At 39.1% G+C, this 26973-nt stretch overlaps 1 protein-coding gene across 1 annotated transcript in view; it reads right to left on the reverse strand.

Annotated features, from left to right (window-relative positions):
- Positions 1-339: 339 nt before the first annotated feature.
- The window catches only part of BARD1 (BRCA1 associated RING domain 1), a 45895-nt gene continuing 19261 nt past the window's right edge, over positions 340-26973 (reverse strand). The window contains exons 5-11 of the mRNA XM_054381209.1: positions 25068-25148; positions 24212-24384; positions 16361-16472; positions 14606-14741; positions 13667-13759; positions 1363-1460; positions 340-669 (exon numbers count right to left, since the gene is read on the reverse strand). Of these exons, the coding sequence (XP_054237184.1) occupies positions 340-669; positions 1363-1460; positions 13667-13759; positions 14606-14741; positions 16361-16472; positions 24212-24384; positions 25068-25148 (1023 nt within the window). The remainder of the gene's footprint in view (positions 670-1362; positions 1461-13666; positions 13760-14605; positions 14742-16360; positions 16473-24211; positions 24385-25067; positions 25149-26973) is intronic.

Below are 26973 nucleotides of genomic sequence, written 5' to 3' on the forward strand. Positions count from 1 at the left end.
AATGCTCTATCACCTAGGAAGGGCTGCTTTACACCAAGAATGCAAAAAGCTTAATTTTGCAAAAATCTCAGTTGCAAACTGCCAGTGATTATTGCAGTCAAATGCAAAAATAAAGCATACTGAATAACCCAAGGTGGTGTATTTGCCTCTCTCCTCCACTGAATGTTCATTCATCCCAGCGTATCTGTGATGATCTTAGTAACTTACCGAAGTAGTCAAAAGCTCTCCCATACTCCTAAAGCATAAAACACAAATCATCATCTTCAGACCAGTGATCACCAGAGTGTTCATTCCAACTGCTCAAGATTCACCACATTTAAAACCTTGAGACAGCAATACTCATTTTACAGGCAAGAGCTGAAATGACATCACACAGTCTATAAGCCAGCTGGAGGGGGCCATCCAGACTTTGCCTTGACGAATTTTCTCTGGCTTGAATTTAGAAGCCACATCATAGATTACATACTGAGTGCAAAATCTCTGGTCAGAAGTGGATTCTGCATGGTAAGCCACAGTGTTGATTGTCTGTGTCACATCACTGTCTGGTTTTGGCTGCCTAACCAGAATTTGTCCTCCTGCTGCTTTGACCAGCTCCACAAGATCACTCTTCTGGTGACGGCTGAAAGATCCCAAAAAATAGAAGTAGCATCCATCAAACAACTTTGGCAGCTAAAGGGAAAAAAGATAAAAATAGGACTTCATTATTGAGTACACAGGAAAATAGTGGGGAAAAAAACAAGCAGAGCCTACAGAAAAAAACCCCCACAATTTAAAGTAACCAAGATTGGAAGTTAAACGAAGACTGAAAGTTACAAGAGCAACTTTATGTACAAGGTCCTCAGTCTAAGTATGCAATCAAGAAAGCTTGCTTACATGGTAAGTTCTTACTTATGTTTAAGTATTTTCCAGTGCAACAAGGTTTAACCAGGAGCTAGGAATATTTATAGCTACTGTTACAACACTTCTCCAGCATAATCCAGAAAATAACCCAAAATTAACCCAGTTAGCTATAAAAGTAGCCTTAGGTGGAAACCAAGGAGTAATAAAAACAAAAGATAATTTCAGCTAGATTCTAAAGCTGAGCAGGAAAGGTCAAAGCAGCATTACTTCCTGTCCTACCCAGCTTCTTCCATGGGTGTACTACAGCCTTCCCTCTAACAAGGTTATAGCAACATATCCACTAATAGAGGATAATGACAGCTTTATGGGTGTTCGTGGTTCTTTCCATCACCTTGCACATAATCAAATTTCTGTACAAGACCACATTAAAATTTTACACCTACTGCACCTGTGGCAAAGGGCAGACATGCACAAACCAAAGGTCATTAAGATAACCTGTCTCAAGCAATAAAAAAAACTCACCAGCTGTTCTCTGTTGAGCCGGCCTCTTTGTGGGCCGCCTTGGATTTCGTACTTCTCTTCTTGTTCTCGTACTGTGGTTTGTAGGCAGGCTTGTACCCCTGCAAAAACAAAACAGCCACACAATAAGGAAGTCAAAGATGACAGATCTCATGCTTTAACAGAGGCTTGAATGACATTTTGGGGACTGAAGAGCTGCACTGTAAAAGTAAAAGGATCACCCACGATGCAAAACGGCATCAAAGCTTGTGTGCTTCAGCAATTTGCTTTTAAACTTGAAAAAATGTACAACAGTGGTTGAAGATGAAAGTTAGGCAGAGAGAAGCAGTATCACAGTAAAATCGGTGCTGTAAACTCTAGGAATTATTAGCTTTTCCTCATACCCACTAAAGGTCAACCACTTAATGTCAAATGCCAAATTGCTGATCATTTGGAAGCTTAGAGCCAGCATGTAGAACCAACTCTGCGGTCATGAAATGGAAGCAATTGCCTTATAAAGAGCAATTACAAAGCAAGCACAAAGCTGTTTCCAAACAGCCATAGCCTCAAATAACAAATCAGATGGGATTTCAAGGTCTCCAAGATCAGCACAAACTGGAGATTTATGCTAGGGTTGAACAGTGGCATTTGTTTTTGTTACCACTGGCACATAATGAGGTTGTCTTTTAGAGTCCACACGTTTTTACCTTGTTTTTTCCAACACAGAATGCGCTGATGCTAACATATCACTACCATCAGTTAAACCTACTACCTGACCTCACTTCGAAGAGAGAAATTGCTGTAGCCACCCATTCAAGGGTGGAACATTTTGCCTGCACTCATTAATAAAAATTACCCAAGAAAGTTAGTTTGCAAAGCTGGTTTTGAAAACTGTTCCACGAGGATTTGCAGTGTTGCCAAGGTTGTAACTTTTACAGTAGTATTTTATACCTCACAGAGTGTTTCTTGATCTACTGTGCAAATATGAAACCCACAGTATTCAAAAAAACCCAAACTAAACAAAATCAGAAGAAAAATCATAGAATGGCTTGAGTTGGAAGGGGCCTTAAAGATCATCTAGTTCCAACCCAACTACCATGGGCAGGGACACCTTCCACTAGGCCAGGTTGCTCAAGGCCTCATCCAACCTGGACTTGAACACCTCTGGGGAGAGGCATCCACAATCGCCCTGGGCAACCTGTTCCAGTATCTCACCACCCTTACTGTAAAAAAATATCTTCCTAATATCTAATCTAAATCTTCCCTCCTCAAGCTTTAATCCATTATCTTTCATCCTACCACAAGAAGCCTTCAAAAAAAAAAAAAAAAATCCCTTCCTGGCTTTCTTGTAGCCCCCTTCAGGTATTGGGAGGCTGCTATAAAAATGCTGAAATCTGAGTCTAAAAAGGAAGAAACCCCAAAACTATGAAGAGAAGCATCACTGACAGAAGTACTTGGATACCATGGCAGCCAAGAGATAGGAATATGTAATCTAGAGAGATTCTGAAAGTGAGATCTTAGTAACTTACTACCAGTTCATAGACTTACAAAATGCAACAGGAATTCATAATTTTAGTTACCAGAAGTCCTCCAATTTACTTTCATTTAAAACAAACAAACAAACCAACCAAAACCAAACCCACGCACACCCCAAACCAAAACAAAGCAAAACCTATACAGAAAACCACCACTGGCTGAAGCCAACAACAATATGTATCTCCCTCCATGTACAAGGTTTGGGTCAATAACTTGCACTTATTCATGATAATTTTTCTTGAAGGAATGAATGTGTACAAAACCAGAAGGTAACCTGGTCATGTGTTTTCCAGAAAAGCTGCTTACTTACTCATTCTCAAAAACTGCAATGAATAATAGTAACTTATTTTCAAAGCACTCATAACTCAAAAATAAATTTAAAAATGTTTCCATTCTACTTTTCTCATCACAACTCAACAAGACTTCCTGTGTCGATTTGCCTCTCCACTTACACAAATATTCTTTCCTTCCATGACAAGTGAGATGCCAACCAGTGCCACTTACAATAAGGGAAAAATCATCTCATCTAGTCTTAAAAACAGAACCATCCACTCATTAAGAGCATGTTTTATTTCAATCTACCATCAAAAGCTCAATTTCAAGGACTTTCACTGCAGAGATGAGGCTTTTATATGGTGAGTACCTCATAAATTGAGCATCCAGTGGCAGCATCAGTAAATGGAGCAAAATGTGCTACTAAAGTAATAAAAGGTTGAACGAATACAAAAGACTGCAATGTCTTTCTGTACTGTTACTTGCCTGGGGGAAAAAAAAAACCTGAAGTGATGAAAGTGATTAATGTTAGTGGAATGATGTCTATGTTAGAACAAGAAAATAGGTTCTGTTTTGCATATATGCCTGTCCATTTCACACTGCCAAGTCCTACAAAGGATCTGTACACCTGATACAGGGCTCCTTGTCACACACAGTGACAACCCATCAAGAGAGCGAGAGACTCATCTGCAAGGGTCCTGTTTTCACTGTATCTACAAGAACCACAAGATAAACATGTTTCCTTGAAAAACTGGAAATATGCAAACAGACCATTTCCCTAGCCAGGGTCTGCATGATCAGCATTCTCCTTAATTGCCACTTTTCTTAGCCAGCTAGAACTGGAACAGGTCTGTGTCAGATCAGATTTATGGCACAAAAGCTATGCATTGCAGATAGGACAAAAACCCAGAAGCATAAAGTTCTCAGTGTGTAGATGCTTTCCTTTAACAGAAATACGCTGAAGGCAACACTGTCAGGCCTATATGCACACAACCCTTTTTGGAGCAGACTCCCTGGTTTTTGGTGATAGAAAAATAATACATTTCAATTCCCGTTTTTTGTTCAAACCATAGAAGCAGAATTTGCTCTGACTCCTGGGTCTTGTTATATTTGATAGATAAGAACAAATGCTTTTTGGAACCATTGTGTTCAGGGACATTTCAAGCAGTCTCATCTAACACTTTGTCTGCCAAACAGGAAAGTCAGTCGCTGGAATCCTCAGGTGGTGCTTTAGGTTTCAGCATGCTTCATGGCAGTCTTTCTATGGATTAGTTGTGCTGTTGATGGTAATAATATCAGTTGAAGAGAGACAGGACAACACTACCAGGGTAACAGTGAAAGGAGAACCTTTAGGCATGTGGTGGTTTGAAACTGTCTTTTTAATTTTTCCTTGCAAAGTTCAGAACAGAGAAAGTGAAAGAATGTAAATAAGTCACTATTGGGTGTAAGAAAGCAAAATAACAATTGTTCTAAACACTTCCATTGGATAGATAGAAATGTTTAAGAACTATTACCCAAAACAAAGTAGGCATTCGGCACATTCTGCGTTCGGCAGTGGGGGCAGTTGCTGGGCTGTCTGGTTGCTGTTTCTTCTTCTCTTCTGGCTGAAGATAACACACTGACCTTGGCAGCTAAGTTAACAACTTTCTGCTCTAACTAAACTCTGCTTCTCTGTCCAGGGGAGTCTGGGGGGGAAGCTCCTGGGAGAGGGAGGCCCCTTTGGGAGGGTCCCCTTGCGGGGAAGCAAAGGGAGATCGGTTGTGCTTTTCTGTTGATTGTATATATTTGTAAATGTTGTGAATTTTGTATATTTGTACATATTCATTGCATTTCATCTGCTTGTAAATATAGCTTTTCATTTGCTTCCAGACTGAGCTAGCCTGGTTATTGTCGGTGGGGGGGGAATTTCAGCTCACACCGACACACTTTTTATTTTTGGCGCCCAACGTGGGGCTCGATTGCTTGTATGATTTATTCCTGCTCAGATTAGGAAGCAAAATTCAGCTGTTTTGGATTTTGAGTAATTTTATTTCCTCTGTTATCAGTGTGATTGTCTACAGCTGGGCTGTTTCCTGCATGATAGACAAGATTGTGAGATATGTGGCATATAAGTCATTTCTTTGGGTTAAGAACAAGTTACTGAATGCTGTTGAATTCTGTTGTGGTCTTATTGGGCTTAGAAGATATGGTAACTCAACTATGAATCTGCTGGCAGACACATTTGAGTTTGTTACTCCTCTTACAACTACAGAGGGTCTTTGGAACCAGTGGTACCCTAGATATCTTGTGCTAGCCTTAATTTTGTTGTTTCTTGGAATAATCATATGGCTGCTGATAGCACTGTGTCAAGAAAGACGTAAGGCTACTCACTCTTCCGACCTGCGTAGATGTAAGGGGAAACATAGAAAAGCTCAGAGAGGTTCGGAATTGGTTTCTGATTCTGATTACGGTGACCAGGAAATCACAGTTCAGGTTTGTGAGAAAGCTGCCGATAGTTTTGACTCAGAGCCAGCAGCAGTAGCTGCAGGACCTTTGCCAGAATCTGAGATAACAGACTCGGGTACACAGGCAGACATAGTTACACAAAATAAAAAGTGTGTCGGTGTGAGCTGAAATTCCCCCCCCACCGACAATAACCAGGCTAGATCAGTCTGGAAGCAAATGAAAAGCTATATTTACAAGCAGATGAAATGCAATGAATATGTACAAATATACAAAATTCACAACATTTACAAATATATACAATCAACAGAAAAGCACAACCGATCTCCCTTTGCTTCCCCGCAAGGGGACCCTCCCAAAGGGGCCTCCCTCTCCCAGGAGCTTCCCCCCCAGACCCCCCTGGACAGAGAAGCAGAGTTTAGTTAGAGCAGAAAGTTGTTAACTTAGCTGCCAAGGTCAGTGTGTTATCTTCAGCCAGAAGAGAAGAAGAAACAGCAACCAGACAGCCCAGCAACTGCCCCCACTGCCGAACGCAGAATGTGCAGAGTGCCTACTTTGTTTTGGGTAATAGTTCTTAAACATTTCTATCTATCCAATGGAAGTGTTTAGAACAATCGTTATTTTGCTTTCTTACACCCAATAGTGACTTATTTACATTCTTTCACTTTCTCTGTTCTGAACTTTGCAAGGAAAAATTAAAAAGACAGTTTCAAACCACCACAAGGCACAAGGAAATTAAGCAAACAGCATGTCACATGTCATCAGTCATGGGCTAGCTATACATTCAGAAAACTGGAGCAGTTGTCAACCAATGTGTGAGGGAGGTGCTTGCAACCTTTAGTGAACAGTCAAAGCGTGTCTATCAGTGGGGAAAGGCTTCCCAACTAGAAGGAAGTGAAAATAATTTAGGTGACAGACACCAGTCTGTCCTTTCACTGCAGACTATGTTCAGATTGATTTCTTCTTGAGTTGCTAATTTCTTTTCAAGCCCTACATAGCAGAAAGAGATTTTGATTTAAAGAATTAAAGGATTCTCACCCCATACTAAAAAAAAAAAAAAAAAGTAAAAAAATCAGCAGGTAAAAAAAATATTCCATATTCTTACATTTGAGATAAAATGACAACAGATTCAAACTGTGTTTCTACCTAATTTATTACACATTTGTTTAAACAAAAGGTTTTTATTTGCCCACTCTTCTCCCTAGTCACACAAAACCTAGTGTCAAGTCACTTGCTTTGAAATCGCTGATTTTGCATTATCATGTTCAGATACAGTGACACCAGCTGGATACAACAGTGGGGTTTCTCAAAAACAGTATAATCAGCTTTGGGTGCTTTATGCTCTGATTTGGAGGCATGCCCAAGACTTACCACTTTTCTACAAGATAACACAGCACAAGATGACCTTATACTAGCACCTCTCAATTTCATGCCTAAGAGTAGAGGTACAAGCAGAAGATTAGAGCATACTGTAGGTCCTCCCAATATTTTTGGGTTTTTTTCGTACAGCAGGTGATTTTATTTTGACCACTGAGTGATAAGCTGAGTTCACTCAGTAAAGCCCAGGATTTTTTCTTGAGTATGGATTATCAGTTTTAATGCTGCTAATGTGTGTAAGTAGCTGGATAACATCGTAATTCCTTTTTAATAGTCTCTCTATCCAATTGACTGTCAACCTGATTAAGAGAACGTATAAAAAAAGAAATAAAATTCCATGCTCTACTCAAAGGTATATCACTCTGCTACTTTGAAAAGGACTTTTCCAGAAGCTCTATTGACCTTACAGCACCTATTTAAGTCTAAGGTATAGCAAGCACCCTTTGACTTCAGATAGGAGCTGTGTTAAATGGGTTCTCAGAACTCCTGAGATTAGACTCTCATTTGATTGGCACTGTCCAGCATCAGTGAGAACCTTATGCCAAGGCACTGGTCAGATGAAAAGACTGAAAAAATTATTACCCTAATTAAAAAGTGATCAGGATACCATGAATACTATGTCAAGTCCCTTCTGAAATGGAGATGGCCATCTTAAGTACTTATTAAAAAAAAAAAAAAACAACCCAACAAACAAACAAAAAACCCCCAGGCCTAAATCTCAAAATAACAGAGACGTCTTTAAAGAAGCTCTTCTCTGAGAGGAAAGTGAACTCACTTTTGAGAGGAAACCTGCAATTTTAGGAGGGGGTAGGAATCAGGGTTACATGGTTTCCCTTCCCCCATTTGCAGTCTGTGTGTTATTTGCAGGCAAATTTAACTAAAAAACAAAAGTCTAGTGTTCTGATATAAAATAAAATAACACCATCCAATTACTCAGAATCTCAGCCAACCTTGGTTTATTCCTCCATGCTATTGCCAGTGAGTGCTGTGGACGTTCTAGGTTTGAGGTTGATCCAGTTTACTCATTTAACATGTTCTCTTCCCTAAAGAGATGAGGGTGACTATTGCAATTATACTTTAATGGCCCTCTAGTTTAATCACAGTAGTTGGATCAATTACCCACAAAAAGGGTAAGACTTGTACCAAGGCAGGTGGCATTTTTCCATCTCTCATGGACCAGTGCTGTTTTGCAATGCCCAGTTCAAGTCTGCAAGTGCTCAATAATAAAGCTTGCCTGACAGAAGACCATACTGGAGAAAGATGGCATGTGCAGAGAGGTCATGCAAGGTTTTTCCTAGAAATACAAAACATTAGAAGTCTAAAAGCCTCTTAAATAGCTGATTTTACACTTTCAATTTGTAGAGATAAGCAACATCATTCACACCAAATTCTAGCAAAAACAGAGCCTGTATTGAAGTCCCTAGAAAATATTGCAGAAAAAGGTTTTATCTTAATAGAGCCACATTTTAGCTTGATGCCACCACATTTGGCAAGAAGAATACTGCTTATTTCTTTTCCCCTCATTAGCAAGATCAGTAAATCATCACGACTTACACTGATCCTTATTACCTCACTGAGCAGCTGCCCTCCCCTCCTCACCTTCTAGCATGTAAGGAGCAAGCAGGTTAACAGGGCATGTGCTCCAACAGTATCTTTAATTGACCTTTGATACAACTGTAGCCACCAGTAGTGGAAATAAAGAAATCATTATTTGCAAAATTTAAGATCAGAGCCCTACAATCCTTATTCGTGTAATCCTTATTGGTTTATAACAAAGCTAACTGCATCAGCAAAACCAATTTGAACAGGATGAAGAACAAAAAGAACTGGTTGCCAAGAACAAACTGTAATCACCCACAGATGCCCAGGGGTAGCTCTCAGTAACTCAATTAGCCTTAGTGGAGTTTGGTTGGATTTGCATTAATAAAGCAAAGAACGGGTTAGTCCCAAAAATCTCTCAGAACAGCTAAAAGTAATTTAGAAACACATGACAGCAACAAAGACAAAACATTACACATCCAAGATCTAGTAGAGATGGCAGATGAAACTTCCTCATCTTAGGATCTTAAGACTTATATGCAGATTGACTAAAGCTTGTTGGGATTATTTTCCTACAACAGGAAAAAATCCAGACTGAAAGAAAGCCTTGGGGGAATTTGGTATGGCTAGCTTCACTTTGCTTTCATGACAGCATTACTGCTCTCTGCTACACCGAATAATTCTTATACTGTCTCTTAATCTGCTTATAAAGTAACTAAAAATCACAGATTTTCATGGAGTGAGGCAGAGATCTCATCTGGTGAAACAAAAGCAGTCTATTTTTCCAAGACATGGAAATGACAAGATGCTACAGAGACTATAATGAATCTGTTTAAGAATGGGAGTTAACAAGTTAATCCAGGTGATGTTTATTAAATATGATGGAGCAGATGCTTAGGAAGTCCTTAAACATCACTTCCCAGAAGCTAGGAACATGTAATATGAAAATCATCACTTCACTGAAACCCCCAAGTGCCCTGTTCTCTTTAAGAAACCACTGTTTGCTGCAGCTGTTCTCCAAGACTGATCAAAGTGACTGGAGGCATCCATTCCTAGGGTGTAAAGGTGAGGTAAAATCCCACTGAGACCACTCATCCTCTGGATCCCATCACTTGCTTTTAAATGAATGAGGCAGTATTTGCCATCCTCTTCCTTATAATGGGCTTCCTTAACTCAATGTTTTCATCAAACCAAAAGCAAAATTAGAGCAAAAAGACTCTTTAAATATGAAAAGCTGAGTATAATGGAGGGAGCAGTGGAAACACAGTTTCCTTTCCCTCCGGATCCTGTTTCAAACCAGTCCACTTCCTAGCTATGCAGACAAAAACACACCCCTCCTTTCAGATATTCTCACTCCCGTATTCTTTTCTGCAAACCCAACAGCTTCAGAGGTTAAATTTGTGCTGACTTCGAAGCAAAATGTTTCCCTTCTCCTTTCCAGGAGGTGTGGATGTGGTGGGAGTGCAGAAGTTCAGATTCCACTGATGTGAAACATTCCCCTCAGCTGTACACCCAACAACTACCTAGAACACACATATGCACACCAGGTATTTCCACCACTTCTCACAGAGCTGTGAGTCCCTTTGTAGAAGGAGGCTCTTGAAGTAAGTCTCCAACTACAAAACAAGCATGAAACACCAGTGATGAAAACTTCTAAGGAGGGAGGGCTTTGCTGAGCATCAGCCTGTTATCTAAGGGATGTTTATGCATGGAAGAGAGACAGCCCGGCCTAAGCAGGAGACTGCTGAGACAGCTTTGCACTTCCCTTGGCTAATAGCTTAAACAAGGATGGACACATTGCATGACTGACATTCCAAGGCAAAAACATCTTTCTGAATTTCTTGGAGCAATCTCCTCACTCTTCCAGTCAACTCCCAGTTGTTCTGAGTCCTTACAAGAAAAACAAGAGGTGGTTTTTTTGCAGATTTTTTTAACAATCTGAGCTGAATCATTGCTGCTGCTCCAGGTAAGCAAAATAAATGAAGGAATAAGCATGCAGATGCTTAGAATTCTGCCAGATACTTTGTTGCAAAGACTGACACAAGCTTGTTTCAAGGCATAGCCTTGCCCAGATCATTTTTCCTTCCCTGCTTTACCAGATGACAATCAGTTCAAGAAAAAACAAGCTGAAAAGCTCTTAAAGACTTCTGCTGGTTTTAATTATGCTATTCTATGCTCTACAAAAAGGACAGAGGAAATACAGTGATACTTGAATCTTTGTCTCAGCCTACTTGCAGATGGATAATGATATGCTACTTTGTGCCCTATTACCATCCCAGAAATAATGAAAGTAATAAAATAATGAAATCAATGAAAGATATGGCCAAGGGCAAGGAGCAAAGTAACAACACAGTCTCAATTGAATTCTATGCTGCTTTGAAAGTGGATATATTGCTGAGAGTGTATTATATATAGAAAATATGGAACTGCAGCTGATAAGGTGACATTTTTCTTCTGTGAAGATTACAGGCTGACATCCTTTCACCCTCCTCTTCTACCTGAAGGCAAAAGGGAACCCCAAAACTGAAGGGACATATTTAAATCCCGGCTCTCCAGTACAAAGAGGCCTTACACTTAGCTCAAACTCTGCTGGAAAATGCCACATTACCTCTCTGCTGATAGTAGGGGATGCTGTATCTGCGTGCATAGACACACGTAAACGGAAACACCATAGAATTATGCATGAGAGGGAAATGGCTTTTTGTTAGAGAAATACAGCTTGAAAGCCTGCTATAATGGAAGAGTTAACAGAAGAAATACAGTCAAATGAAATACTGGGTTTTGCAAGGATGCAATGTTTTTTGGGAAGTGGTATAATTATGTGCAAGCTATAAATATAACTTGAGAAATAAGTCAAATGCAGCTTACCTTTAAAAAAATTATTCAAATACTCACTTATACATAGTCAGCATTTCATTAACTGCCACACCAAGCTTTGTTTTTTCATATATTTCAGTGAAGTTTTTGAACATGAATTTACTTTGTAAGTAAACAGTTTAGAACACTGAACTATAAGCAGCTCTTTCAATTTATTTGCCATGACTTTGTGAGAAGTAAGCCAGAACAGGCACACACTTTTAGAAGTTTATTTGTATCACATTTAAGGAAACTTATCCAAATAAAAATAAAAATCAAAATCCATGATAAAGAGAAAATGATGGAACATAAAAGCAAATATCTTTTTCCTAGACAAATGTTCCATCAGTAGGAGTCCAATTATTTGTTATACAATCTTTAACTTGTAATAACTCTGAAGAAGACTAATAACAGACTGGTGAGAACAGATGGAGTGGTGCTGTTAATTATAGGCACTTAGCTGCATCAGACCCCATGAGTTATTACTAACATTTCTCACTAGGGAGGAGAATCACTTGCTTTTAAGTAGTATGTTGCTTACTAAGCTGGGAGCATTAGCAGCCAGGACTGTACTAATCAGTACTAACAACATAAATACAACTCAGCTGCAAACAAAAAAAAATGAAGATATTCCATCAATAACTCCCCCTCTATTTTATTTAAACATAGAAGTGATTGGAAAAAGTTCTTCCACAAAGATTTAAACTCAGGTCTTACTAATTAAATCTCCCTACCACTAAGCTGAATTTTTCTAAGCATCTGACTAGCAAAAAAGATAATGAAATAAAGAAAAACCACCCCAGCACACACCAAAAGGTATGCAGGCCTCCTGAATGGAGTGAAGCCAGGGACCTGCAAGGGATTCATCACAGAAACAGATTAGTCTGAGTTAAACAGGATACCATTGCAGAGCACCTGCACACACCCTTTCCAGCCTCTACAACCTAAACATTGCTTCTAGGACTTCTGAGTTTCCTGCTGCATCCCTACCTCCAAAGAGGAAACAATTTCCCTTCTGCTTATCAGCATAGTGTCTGGAGGTTATTAAATCCATCTGCTTGCTTAAGCACAGACAGTCTTTCTTCATGCTACCCATTCAACAAGGAGCTACTCCTTTTTGTAAGAATCACAGTACAAAGAGGACACAATGTTTTCCTTTTGCACACTCTTATAAGGCCACAAACAGAAGCCACTCTGCAGCTGCTGCACAAAATATTAAAGAGCGTCTGTTGAATTTGTCCCCTCAAAAAAGCCTGGAACACATCCACTGACTATCTGGAAGCCAAATGAACACTCTTTTGAAAAAGAGTCCAGTGTTCAAAGTGCCTGATGATGTGTCTTATTTGAAAACCTATTCTGCTTCATTTCAAACTATAAGCAGTGTCTTCATAAACACTCCTGACTAAAAAATTCAGACCATTAAAGAATCCTTAGATTCTGATGTTTAGTCACACAGTAGAAAACTGGAATGAAATGTGCCTGTCAGTTTTCCATGGATAATTAACTCATTTATAGTGTATTCATTATCTAAAAAGACTTTGTCATAAAGGTCAAGGGGGGGGAAAGGCAGCCTGAAAAGCCATCTGTGAAAAGAGATAGTAAGAAGTACATCAGAAAGAAACATTATGAAGCAGAATTTGGGGTGTAAGTCCACAGAACAGCTGTACAAAAAAGCTTGCACTGTACAAAACCAGATTACACACTGCATGAAAGGTGACATCAAAATAACTACTTGCATGCTAAGGGGACACTATGCAAGTCATCTTCACTGGAAGGGTACTATTTCAGTTGAAGAGCACTCAGGGCTTGTGTGTAAATGGGTATTGAAACTCACTTGTATGTTTGACCTGCCCGAGCCTGTGATTGCACAGAGAGTTCTCTCAACAGAGAACTTCAGTGGAAAGTACAAACAGGAGTTATGATCAGCTGACAGTCTAACTTTGGTTAGAAGTTACAACTTTCAACAGATCTCAGCTTACACATGAAAAGGCAGCACCTTCCCTTCCTACAGGCCTCAATCACATACAAAAGTAAGTTTCCCATCAATTTCAATAGAAGCTGCTTACTAGAAACCCAAGAACTTACTAAACTCCTTCCTCTTCTCCCAGGATATTTTTCATAGTCACTCAATGTAGCAATGAAAAAATTCCCTCCCTACCCAATCTTAAGAATGAAATGCACACATTTGCCAAGGAAGGAGTAGTTTTATTTTCATTAAATTTCTTGTTATTTAGGAGATTAAAAACCCAAACCCTCACAATTTTCAGTTAGAAAGCCCAAAGAATCCCATATATTTACTACTTACATTCAAACTTGAGGACCCAACATCCAGTTAGAACAGCCATCATGCATTTGACAGTACTTGGCATGGGAACATCAGGGATAACAAGATGAGTTACTAGGAGAAAGATTACATCAGTCAAACTACAAGCACATAAAAAAACCAGAACTCTGCCTGGCTGAAAAGCATCAATCACTATTTAAAGAATAAACAGACTATGATAATTTATCAACCACTCTTTCCAGCAGAAGTCTGTGATTTTTCAGACTAGGGCACAAGTAAGTAGGAGGGCTATTAGGAATTGTGAGCTTCAGCATATACTCACTCTGAAAAAGGGAAGTCACGTTTTTACAGTTCTAAGATAACATCTTCAGAGGCAGCTCTGGGTTGCAGGATGCTACTTTTTTTCTAATGCTTTTAAAGTTACATTCAACTCTGACAGGAATCTTACTATGGAATCTCACTGCTTTAGACACGAAGCTAGCAGGACTCAATTCTGGAGTAGTAATCAGGGTGTGAAAGATGGTAGGGGAAAATCACCTTAGCATTTCTCTCACAGGCAAGAAAAGCAACACTAGTAGGGAAGATTAAAAAAATGATCCCCTCAAAAGGCAACAAAAAATAAGATCCCAAGCCCCATAATTTGGCTTTATCATCTTAAGGAAGTGAAGCAGAGACCTTCAAGTTGGTAAAAGAAGTGGGAAAAAAGATCTTTGAGAAGGACATAGAGATTTTAATTAAAAGACCAAACTGTGGCTTCCCTAGAAGTCTCCTGCCTCAAGTAACCAAGCAAGATTCCTATGTGTTCTGATGCAACAACACACCATCATTCTACTATGGCTACATAGGCAGAGATTTCAGAAACTGCACTTCACAGGAAAGAAAAACCATGCTGCAGCTAGTATCTTAAAGTGCAGGACTGTAGTTATATTTGGACAAAGACATTTCACCAAGAATACATACCTCTGCTGTTAAATTCAGTATGCCTTTGAGCCTTCAGAACTATGGCAAGTTTGTTCAGCAATTTCTGTTGCTTCAAGCTAAGATTGCTACCCAGTATACCAACTGGTCCATCTCTTGGCTGGCTGGGGCTCAGTGACTGCATAAACAAGATAAACGTTTGGGTACGTAAAGCAACCAGTTAATTTGTTTGACAGCTTTGTTTAATAAGAGTAAACACATTGAAAAACAATTCATTGTAAGCTGAGTGGACAGGGTCCATAAGCTCAGCATTAGAGGTGCTTGTTTTAGCTTATGCAAGGTACAGAACCAGCTTGTGCATCAGATTTCTCTTTCTTGCTTTCTTTGGTTTTGGCGCTGGGGTTGTTTTGGGCTTTTTTTTTTTTTTTTTGTGGGTTTGGTTTGGCTGGGGTGTTTTGTGATTGTTTGTTTAAGAATAAGAAGGCAGTAGTGTGCACACCTACAGGTGGTTGAGCTGTGTGCAAACAGCCTGACTAACAGCAGTATTGAAGGAGAAAAAAGAAACATTTCTCAGTAAAGCCTCCTACTTTTCATGAGATCACCAACAGATATGCTACCAATATGTTGAGTAACCTATATAATTAGCACCTGTCTTTCCTTTTACCAAAGAGTCCATAATACATTACCCTCTAAGTAATGAATGCTCAAGTTGGTTTGGTTTTTTGATTGTTTTTGTGGGTTGTTTTTCTTATTTTATTTTTGGCTGGGGTTTTTTGTTTGTTTGTGTGTGTTATGCAGATACTAACCAGTACAAAGTAACAGGAGCTGCTTACTCAAGTTTCATCCTGACAAGGATGTGATGCTTCAGCTCCTGGGTCTTTCCAGATTCCATATACAGATACACCTTTGAGACCCAGTTACCCTAAAGCCTTAGGCTTTGGATCAAGTCACTCGTATGAGCTGGTGACCATCCATCGGCACACACTCATCCCAAAGCAAATGTAAATATCAAATGGTTTCTTTGTGGCAAAAGAGCTGCATCTTACATTTTCTGCAGGTGAGAGAACAGTTGTATCTTTGCCAATTTAGCTGCAATGTTTTACTTTTGGCCGATAGGCATCAATGAGGAGAGATCATAACGGGGTGTATGCTCTGGAGTCGACTAGAATTGCTTGGATCAACCAGGTCAGTTTAATCACCATTCCTTAGGAAGCACAAAGCATTTAATAATGCAGTGACTTACCAAGTCTGAATAACCTGATTTTGGTCTTGAAAAATCTTTGGCAAGAAGAGAGAACAAAAATGAGAAGTCCAAAACAATCTACTAAAATTTTCAACTGCTGAGCTGGTATCTTCATTGCTGGACAAAGGATGATATTGCAACAGCCTTTTAAAGGCACACAAAAAGAACCTGGAACAAAGACTGCTGCTGCTTTCAGCCAGTTTGGCAAGTGGAACAAATTCAAATAGGAAGAAAAACAACAACAAGAGCAAAGTTCGATCACTGATATTTCAAGAACAACACAGCATTCATCCTCCTATGATAAAGCCACACTACAAGAAACATCTTTTGTTTTCCCAGGCAAAGCTATAACAGGAAATCATAACATGTATCTGTCCCACATACATTCTAGAGATGTTGTCCAAGTCAGTTTCCCAGCCTATTTCAAATCTCCCTGTAATCCTTACAGGCAGATGATATACTGTACTTCAGTCCAAGCCTTCAACGCTTACAGAATGAAGCTTATGTTTTTTTAAAAAGCAAAACAAAGTGAAAAATCCACCACACACACTTACCTCATCAGAGGGTTGTTTAAGTGAAAATGATTCATTCTTCACTGCTAACATTAGCACAGACTTCATCTTTTCACTTTGTGCATAGTCCACAGGCCGCAGACCAAATTTGTTACTGGCAAAACAAGCACAGATGGTTTTAAGTAAATAAAATGTGACTTGATTCTTAACTAACCAGGCACATTAGCTGGATGGCATTCCCTCCCACTTTCTTATTAATATGTAATTTCTGCTAAAAGCCCACAAATCTTCAAGTAAGAACTGCATACTGAAGCTGCTACACCCAGCTGAGGAGCAAGGGATGTTCAGAGCAGGATGTTCAGTTCAATAAACCAGTCTTTTAAAACTGTTTCAGGGTGCACTTTGGTATAGATCATTCACAACTCCGAGAACTTTCAGCTTTAATCTTTCAATGCAATCATATAACCAAGAAACGCATTTCTGGCTTTACCCATTTGCCATAAAAAGACAAGCCAGAAGGCTCTGCACACTGTGTTGAAACATTGGAGCTCAACGTGGTTACGCTTTTATGGGAAAAGCTATCTGCTTCCTACTCGGGAACTGTGGTTCCCTTACTTCCAAAATTTGAGTATGCATCTCAATTTCCCTCAGCATGCTGTTCCACAGAACACAACAATTCATTCAGATTTTAGTTGGTTTGCCAATTTTGTTGACCGCTATTCATCCTACCTGGCATCCTGTAGTTAAGACACGCTTCAAAACAAATTTCCTCCCCCATTCTTTTACCATTACTCAGACAGATATGATTTGCTATAAACACAACATCAAGCACAACCATGGCTTCTAGGTCCTCACACAACTTTGCAGATACTGAATAGCAATTTGTAGAGAACAGTTTGAAACCACAACAGGTATAATTGCTGTTAACAAGCATGATCCTCTGCCAGTACTCTTAGGAAGAATTCTGCTTGCTTTGCCCTTTCTTCGAATAATGGCTATTCCAGCTGATCCTCTTCTCCCCACCTCACGTAGCTCCAGCTCTCAAAAAGCATGAATAGGAGCTCGTTATGAAGGGGAAGCTTGTCACCGAGAACAAAGCCCTGACTCAGTATCTGAAATCCGGTAAGTTTAGTCACCAAACAATGAACCATTTAAAGAGGTCAAAAACCACTGCAGCTTTGAAGTGCTGTCTCCTAGTTAGCCACACGTTCCTCTGCAGAGTAGGCATCTAGAAAGCTTTATAGGGAATTCCTCATAAGTCCATGACCCAATCCAGCCCAAAGAGAGGCTCAAATCATTATGTCTTCATTCTGACTTAACCGGGGGGGCTTTGGCCAGTGCGAAGCTGAAAGTAACATCTGACCTTAGCAGCTTTCTGTGCTCCTGACTGAGCACTGCTCACTAACACAGGCTCTTGGGAAAACAACAATCCACAAAAATCCCACACAGGAGGTTCTGGGATGGTATTTTAAAATTGCTAATCCTACAGTATTACTAACCCCAAGCTTTTCTGTGTTGCTAATGAGCGAAGAGCTGGCATAATACACATTCTGCAGACTAAAAGATAATTGGTTAAATCTCAGCCCAGTCCTGGGAGTTGCAAGCCCATTAAATATTGTCATGCTGTTCCTGCTTTGTCATGCATCATCAGGGTAGCTCTTGCCCTTTCTTTAAATAAAGGCCAGGTGCAATTCAAACTACCGCAGGACAGTTCCTTTGAACAATACATCCAGAGAGGGAGAAAAAACAATTTAAAATATTAGCACATTCACTAAAAATCACCTTTAGACTAAATGGCTGACCTTTTACTGTGAACTAAGCAGGGGGAGGATAGGACTGCATGTCAGCAGCAGAGGTTTGGGAGTGTCTTTCTGTCCCTGTCCAGTCACAGTAAGATCTTTGTCTTGGAAAAAATCCTCATGAATGTTTACCATAGCTATGCAGGCCAACACAGTTAAATATAGAAATTTATTTTGCCAATTAAACTAGACAAATAAGAGCTCCAGCCAACCCCTCTGTACTCCACTCTTTTATTCCTCTCTATTTTTAAGGTCATCTCAATCACTTCTTACCAGTGTTGCAAAACACCATCCCATCATTATGAAGCACTAAAGAATTAATGGCCACTCATAGGATGTTAAGGTGGCATAGTTAAAGTAAAACAAACTTGGGAGCTCAGGTCTGAAAAAAGGAACACCAACCCAAGGGAAACTAAGGAACAGACCCAGATGGCAGATTTCAAGTGTAGTGTTGCTTTATTTTACATATCCTTTTCAAAGAAAAAGGATAAAACCCAGGTTTGTTCCTTTTAGTTAAGCACTAACCATCCAAGAAGCAAATAATCATGAAAAGAGATCTTGTCTGGTCCTCTCAGGCTGGTACAATTATCAGTGCAGTCACTTAAAGAACCATTTTTAATATATTAGGAATGCATAATATTTTTAGCCCTATGATTAGTTATCAAGGACCAGACAAACGCAGCCACAAGACCATCAGAACAGCAAAAAGAAACTTTGTCAAAAGTGTGCTCAAATCTGTCATCATTCAGGCAAGATGAGCATGAGAAACGATCCACCTGGTTCACAGTGTAAAAAGAAAAAAAAACATTAAAAAAATATCATCAATTTTGATCCACTTTGCAAAACAAAATTAAGTTAGGTCCATCCTAAGACCTAAATCCAGCATTTTTAGAAATATCAGTAATTATGCTTGTGTGTTCCTACTATAGGTCTGGGTTTCACAGAACCACAGAATGTTAAAGGCTGCAAGGGACCTCAAAAGATTATCTAGTCCAACCTCCCTGCCAGAGCAGGATCACCTAATACCAGATCACACTGGATTGCATCCAGAGTGAGTATCTCCAGAGAGGGAGACTCCACAACCCTCCTGTTCAAAATGTGTCTGGTGCACATGACTGCTTAACAGGACAAGTTTCCCACTCACAAAGAAGACAGACAATTGTTTCTACACGAGAGGAGTAAGTGTCTCCGGTGCTTAAGTTAGAAGAGCAGGTCTCTAAGGCACACTTCGTTTTACCAGAATGCAAGGAGGCTTTTTGCAAGTTGCTTTAAACATTCAAGAGTCAGATGTACACTTTGATGCAAGCAGTTTCCTACTATTCAGTCATCAAGGTACTGAATAGTCAAGCAGAGGGCTCTTACAGATGGAATAAATTCCAGTCAAAGAGTAGGATGTCTGTGCTGAGAACAAAGATGAGCCCAATGAAGAGCAACTCCATGTAATCTGCTGAGTATGATTTTACATGAAATGACAAGTGATATCTTAAGGACTGACAGATCAAAGAACTTCTTATGAAAAGCTGTAGAAATGGGATTTCAGTTTATGGAGCAACATTGCTCAAGTCTTAGGTACAAAGAAACAGAGGTTACTGCTGTAGTCAAAAAGAAACGTAACAGTTACCTTCTAAAATGTTTCAGTAAACTTTCAGCAAATAAGCTACCAAAAGAGAGATGATAAACAGGGAGACATGGCCTTGTCAATTCTTCAAAAGCCTCAAACTTTCACAGCTTTTGATACAAGCAAACAATGACTTTGTTTACAAAGCAAAATACTTTGTAATCAGGAGTTTTAAGCTGCACCATTTTCACATTAGAAGTTACACAAACCCAGTTGTACCCCAGCTCCACAAAATGAATTCAGTATTGAATGGAAATCCTGCGACCAGGCCCCAGTGCATTACTGTAACCACTAATTCCAATATGGAAATGACAAGGTTGGGGCTTCCCAGTCAGTACTTGTATTACTAGAATGTGGGAAGCTGCAATCCTTTTTTTTTTTTAACTTCACAGGTGTAAAACAAACAAAAAAAACCCAAACCTAAATAGTCTGTGTAGCCAGAAAGACCATCCTTGATATCCAAACAGGGCCAGGGTTTTAATTAACTTGCAGTCAGCAGGTTGTTTGCACACTGTTTGAACCTAAACTCCTGCACAAACTCAACATAGTAAAAGGAGACAAAATTATGTCAGTGCCATGGTCAAATGCCTCCTGGAATTAACTGCAAGTTATAGTTTTTGTCCACATGCCATTCATAATTGAGGACCACATTCTATCTATCTCTATTCATTACCAAGGTCTTGATGAGAATCAGACTCTACTACTTGAAGAGAGCAAGCATCAAAAAAAAAAAAAAAAAGACAACATGACCATTTTTACTAATGCTAAACTTACTGTGCATGAAGAACTGGCAAGATAGCCCATTTGAGTTAAAGCATTTAGGAAGTACTGTGAAATTGCAAATGCACAGATCTAATTTTTCAAATCACTTGGCTTGCTGTGAAGCAAGGACGAAAGAATTCAAGAGAGCGAGCACATGAGAAAAAAAAAGCTATAAAAATAAAAATTAGCTATGTGCAGGAGATTAACTTAAAAAAATTAACTAGACCAGGGGGACAATTAATAGGTCCACTGGTCCATATAATATTTTTCATTTGTAGTTCATATCTTTCCCAGTCACTGAAAGCCTCAACTGCCAAATGAAGTGCCACAACTATTAAATGTTACAGATTTAAATATAAAAATTTAGCCAAGGAATACCAAAATCCAAAGATTGCTTTCTGGCAGAGGAGGTAGTTCTACCTGTATGTGCTTGGTCCAGAAGACATGTAGCTGCTTCTTATTACATACAGTTACTTCTTAATGCACTCTCTATTAACATGCAAGAAAAAAAAAAAAACTAGCCTGAGAGACACTTGGAATGAAACGTACTTGATGGGTCCATAAACCTGATGATCTAAATCTGAAATGGTAAAGTCTCAGCTCTCTGATAGCAAGGGTTATGCTAATATCTGCACACTTCATGAACTGAGGTCCCTTACAAGGAGTCTGTATCTGCTCCTTGATCTTACGTCCTTCTACAGGCCAGTGGATCTCACCTGCCTTTGAGCCTGCAGTCAGTAAATATTGCATATCTTTAAAATATTTTCATCTTGCACGATTGACTACCATACTAAATTTCAAAGCTTCTCCTCTAAGCAGGCCATTCAACACAAGCACTGTTTTTATTCCAGTGGATTAACTCTCCAACACACAATGGACATCGAGACACAAACCCAAGTTAATTCTATGGCTTTATGCTCTATATTTGATAATGTCCCAAGTAACATTTGAATACATTCATCATGTTCACATTTTACTTAGCTTAGCTAAAGGAAAATACTTTAAGTAACCATAGTGAAGTAATCAAACTTTGCTCCCCACCCCAGAGAGGTAATGAAGAATCACTTTAATACACTAGGATAAAGAGAGCCCTTTCCTACCCTGAAAATTAGTTCACCGAGGTCCTAAAGAGGCAAAGGACTACACACATACATAAAAAAAAAGAGGCAAACTAAAATTAGACAAATGTATCAGTTCGGCAAAGTGGGTTTGGTCTTAGCTTACTCACTGCATACCTCTAAAGAGTTAATGCACTCCTCTGGCATATCCCTAAATAAAATAAACATTTGAGAAGAGATGCAAGTTCAACTCATCACAGCTCTATTTCTGCTTTAAAGATCCTACAGTAATAATGTGAAGGTGAGTAGATCCTGCATCAAGTACAAAGAGGCCAGTTATAACTAGTGATAAGAATTATCACTTGTTATCTGAAAAGATTTATACTTGCACCATCTGAAGCGACCACCCTGTGCTTGCCTCCTGTTTTTAAAGCTGCATTCTGCAGGTCTCAATGATCTAGGAAAAATATCCCTGAAAAAAAAAAAACCCGAAGCTTCTTGTCAGATTATGACTTCATTATAAGTATGCATGCATTCACTAGGGGGAAAAAAAATTAAGCCTTCTACATTAAAGCAAGTTCACGCTCACTCACCTAAACAAATCCAACCACTGTTTAATTAGGACTACAACTATGACAGAAACCTGCAAGATTTGCAAAGTCATGATCCAAGAAAACACTCCTCATTGGGGGAAACTAGCAGGGCACAGGAAGGAATGGAGACACAGGACAGGTTTTCTGAAGTCTCAGACATGCAGTTCATGTTTCCGTTGTTTCTTGGAAGATGTCAGTAAAATCTTAATATTCAAGCCTGAACACTTTGCTTGCATATCCCTTTCACTGTCTCTAGTACTCTGTAAAAATTAGGGGAAAACCTCTAACCCCTTCCCATCGTGAAGGCAATAGTTACATGCACAGTAGCATTTCAGCCAGAGACAGGACAACCTACAGAAGATTTGGAAGCCTCAGTTTTTCCAGGGAGGGATGTACAGCACTGGATTTTTGCCAAAGCACTTGTGGCTGCTTTTGCCAGACAAATGAAACAAATGTTAAAGGCAGCTAAATTTCTTTCCAAGAAGATTTTAAGTAAAAATAAAAAGAAATTTATTACCACTATACACTAGAGATTCCAAGCACCCTGGAAATTAATTTAAGCACATTACATACTCAGAAGTGGATAAGAAGCCATTTTTTATATTTAGAGGTACTGCAAGTGGTAGCTGGTTGCTTACCTGTATTCAGTGAAAAGCTAGTGCAAAGTTTAAAGTTTACATAAATCTCTCCCTCCCTGATTAAAAGGCTTTTGTTTCAATAGAAGGTCACGTTTGCTCAGGCAGAATGAACTGAAAGAGGTTCAGATTCGTCTCAGTTCGCATGAACATATGGGGCAGAAACTAAGGCTAAGAGACCTAAAGACTCCACTGCTGGCATTTGGAGTCTTGAATCCAAATCTTCCAGTGCCTAAATCATGTCAAAACCATGCATTAAAGCCGTTGGCTGTACTACACTTTCAAATACTAGATAGACAAGTGATAAGTGCCACACAACCAGTTCTTGATATTCAAGTGGCTTGAAAATTAGTTTCTGAAGTTGTCAGCTTCTCAAGGTGTGATGTCCTGGCCTATGTTGTTCAAAAACAAAGTGAAAATGAACAATTGATCCTTGGTTTACTTTTTCATGCTAAAGTTTTGTGGGCTGTGTTGTTTTGTTGTTTTTAAACATCAGTATATTCAAGATTAGGACTGGTTTTGAAAACCTTGTGCTCTTCCACAAAATACCTTAATTCTGTAAGCTTCAAGAGTGAATATTGAAAGCTGAGGTGATCAAGCTGAACTTGTTTATGCTTCTTGATGCAGCTGGAAAGGAAATCATGTCATGCAAGACTTCATCCTATCGTGTTACTATATACACACACTTACTGACAACATGCATTGCCCTCAAATTTCATACACACAGGCCCTGCCACAACCACAAATCTACAACACTTAAAACCACATTTAGTGTCTAAATACTTATAGCTTGCAGGGTTAGCCATAGCCTAACTGATTCTTTAGCACTTCCTATACACAAATGCCAAAAGCTTCAGGAGGCATAACTGTATAGAAGATTCAGCTGAAAATATTTCTAAGATTTATTTTTTAATTAAAAAGTGTACTAAGGATTAGTGCTTTGATCCAGAATGGAAAAACAACAACAAACCAACAAACATCCCCCAAATCCCAACCTGTGTTTATGCCATTTGTGCATGCAGAAAAGCCTGGATGAAAATGCAAGCAGTGTAGTAAAAGTAGAGACAATAAACAACTGTAGCAGTTCAAAACTCATCTAGCTCAGCATCTTAGTGCTGACAGTAGATGTAACAAGATGCCAACAGAGCAGTGTAAAATTAGGGTTAGCACATTTTGTTACTTTCCCAGTACAATACTCCAGCTGTCTATGATTGCCACCAGAAAAGCTAAGGACAAGGGAAATGGAAAGGAAAGACCTACCTGGGAAAGGGGAATGCAAGTACAGTGGAGTATACATTTAACATCCACCTCCTCACTTCAAATACATCCCATTTATTACCAGCTTTGCTTCATATTTACTTAACACACACCCTGGAAGTTGTAGCTGTAGCTAAAGCCACAGTTAAATAGCATCCCACATCTACTTACACCGCATCACAGGAAGCACCATGGAGAAGCAGGAGCTCAGCAATGCTCACGTGCCCGTTCTTGGCAGCGTCGTGAAGCGGCGATTCGTTCTGGTACCCTGTAGTGTTCACCAGCGCCTTGTGTTGTAGCAACAGCTCTACCACTTCTGTGTGCCCGTGATTACATGCCTCATGCTGGTTGGGTAAATACGTAAGAGAGGAAACTCAAGTGAAAAAGAAGTCAGAGAAAGGACTTGTGTCACAACAGTTAGCACATTGATTTTCAAACACCTCTCAGTAGATGGTTGGGGAAGACAATCCAAGGATACACCACCACCACGTTCCTGACATGAATTAACCTTGGAACCTAACAGTAAGAAAAAGCACAGAGAAGAACTACAAAAGGCCAGTTGTGTGCAAATTAGACTACGGGGAAGGAGGCCTCCCAGATTACAGGTTCTGACAAGAGAGGAAGTAGTCATGGGTCAAAATAACCTTTTGCTTATTTTCTGTAATTCAAGTGAGCAAGTTTTTCATTCAACTACTTGATAAATTTCCAAAATGATAAAGAACATGAAGGAATTAAGAACACATAAAATATACACCTCATCTGCAACTGATTATTCTCCAGCATTCATGGCTATATTTTCTGCATTTGCAGATGGCAGGCTCATAGATTTCTTGACATGCCCTACTCCACAAAGGAGTTAGACTTGGGCAGATCAGTAGTTGCCAATAAGTTAAGCTTCCTTATCATCACTTCTTCACTTTGCATAATTGTGTCACCTAAATGGATGTAAAAGCAACTCGAATGTGTGAAAGCAGGGGTGAAATGAAATCTGATCAGGGTAACGATGACAGAAGTCTTTGATGCTCACCAGTGGTGTCCAGCCAGCATTATCTTTAACATTAGGATCTGCCCCATTTTTCAGCAACTGTTCAACAGCTGCTAAGTCACCCTACATAGGAAAAAAACGAAAAAACAAAAAATATTAAAAAGTAATTAAGAAGATAACAAAAATTTAAGAGGTGCAGATTTATCAGTTTAACCACAATAAAAATCTAATGATACAAAACTTCCATTTAGATATTGTCAGGATAGTAAAATTCAACTGGTTTGCAGACCACAGTTTACTATTATTGTTCGTTTAGAAGCACCTACACGTTTTACAAAAATACATATTTTGAGATAAAAGATGATGCACATAACACGCAACTTAGAATAAATGGACACATTTGTGCTGGTTGCAATCTGCCCACTAGAGTCAATTGAAAAGATTAAAATCAAGAACATTATTCAAAATTTCCTTGTCCTTCAGACTGGACTTTTTTCCCCAAAAACTAATCTAAATAACTAGCTAGAAACATGCATAGGTGAAATAGATTAATAAGCCTGACAAGTTTCTATAAATTGTTTTCCCATAAGTCAAAAGGAAAAGGGAAAGTTTCATTTACCACTGCAATCACAACTCCTGGTGAACCTCACTGACACTTTCTCTGACAGTTATTCTACCAAAATAGTTTTCATTTGCTCAGTTTTCACTATAAGCAAAGAAATGTATGTGGAAAATGGATGTAAACTGATGCAGAGAAGGAAGATGCTGAGTAGAGGGCAAGGCAAAGGAAGCAACTGGACAGAATTCATGAATCAGAGGATCCATCCAAACCAGGCACTTCAAGACAACCACCACTTTCCCTTGATCAGGGTACTGCAATCTGAAATGAAGAGACTAATGTACTAATTGATACTTAGCTCTTGTCCTTGGCCAATATGTAAATATTAGGATGTGGGCAGACAGAAGTGAGGTTTAATTCATGATATGCAGTATTTTCCATGCCCTTACATAGTGACAAGAAATTCCTACCTGTTACTTCACAATGTACCTTAGCAAAGGTTGAGAGACTATTAAATTAAGATTTAAGTACAACAAAAATAGACTTAATCCCATTTTTTGCTACCAAGGAACAATTTGGGAAAGCAAAATAGCTTTAATCTTTACATTTTAGTTAGATAAACTATTAAGGCAGACTGCTCAGCAGAAATAAATCCAGCAAGCAACAACTGGAAACTCAAAATTCACCCAAAAAATGCTGAGAATCACTGTCTTTACAACAGACAAGCAAATTAACACATCAGAGATAAATCTCATGTGTTATATTCACAACCTAGCTGGCCCAGCAAAATGTTACCTTTCAAAGCAATTAAAGGATATACTGCTGTTAGAATACTTTATGGTTGCAAGGTAATAGACAGTGTTCTGCATTACATCTTTTCCTACAGAGAAGATATACAATTATCTATAATGAGTGAGATCTGAGCTTATCATTTAAAGTTAAGTTTGCAAACACATACAGCAAGGGTTTGACACTTTAAGAGTAATCCTTTAGCACAACAAGCATAGCTAATAATTTGTGTGGGCATTAGGTACTATCACAGTTTTTCAGAACAATTATGTGAACATTGATTGGTAAAACATTGCTGCAGCTTTACCAAAGGAAACCTTGCTGGTGTGGACACCAGTACTGACAACATGCACAGAATGAAATCCAGGTCCAAGTAAACATTAGAAAATTGGTGTTTTGCTGTTTACAGAAGACAAATATTGTCATAACCTCAGGTGTAAATGGGAGCCTGCTCCCTGCAGCCAGCACCTAGCAATGAGAGTGATGGGAAGGGAGAGCACCTTTTTTACTTCTGGATCGCTAGCAGATGACAGTGGTCCTCTTTGCAGGAGGGACCCTAACACAAGCCTTCTAAGGTTCTGCATCTTGAAATTTTGTCTT

Source organism: Indicator indicator, chromosome 5, assembly GCF_027791375.1.
Source record: "Indicator indicator isolate 239-I01 chromosome 5, UM_Iind_1.1, whole genome shotgun sequence".
NCBI lineage: Eukaryota > Metazoa > Chordata > Aves > Piciformes > Indicatoridae > Indicator > Indicator indicator.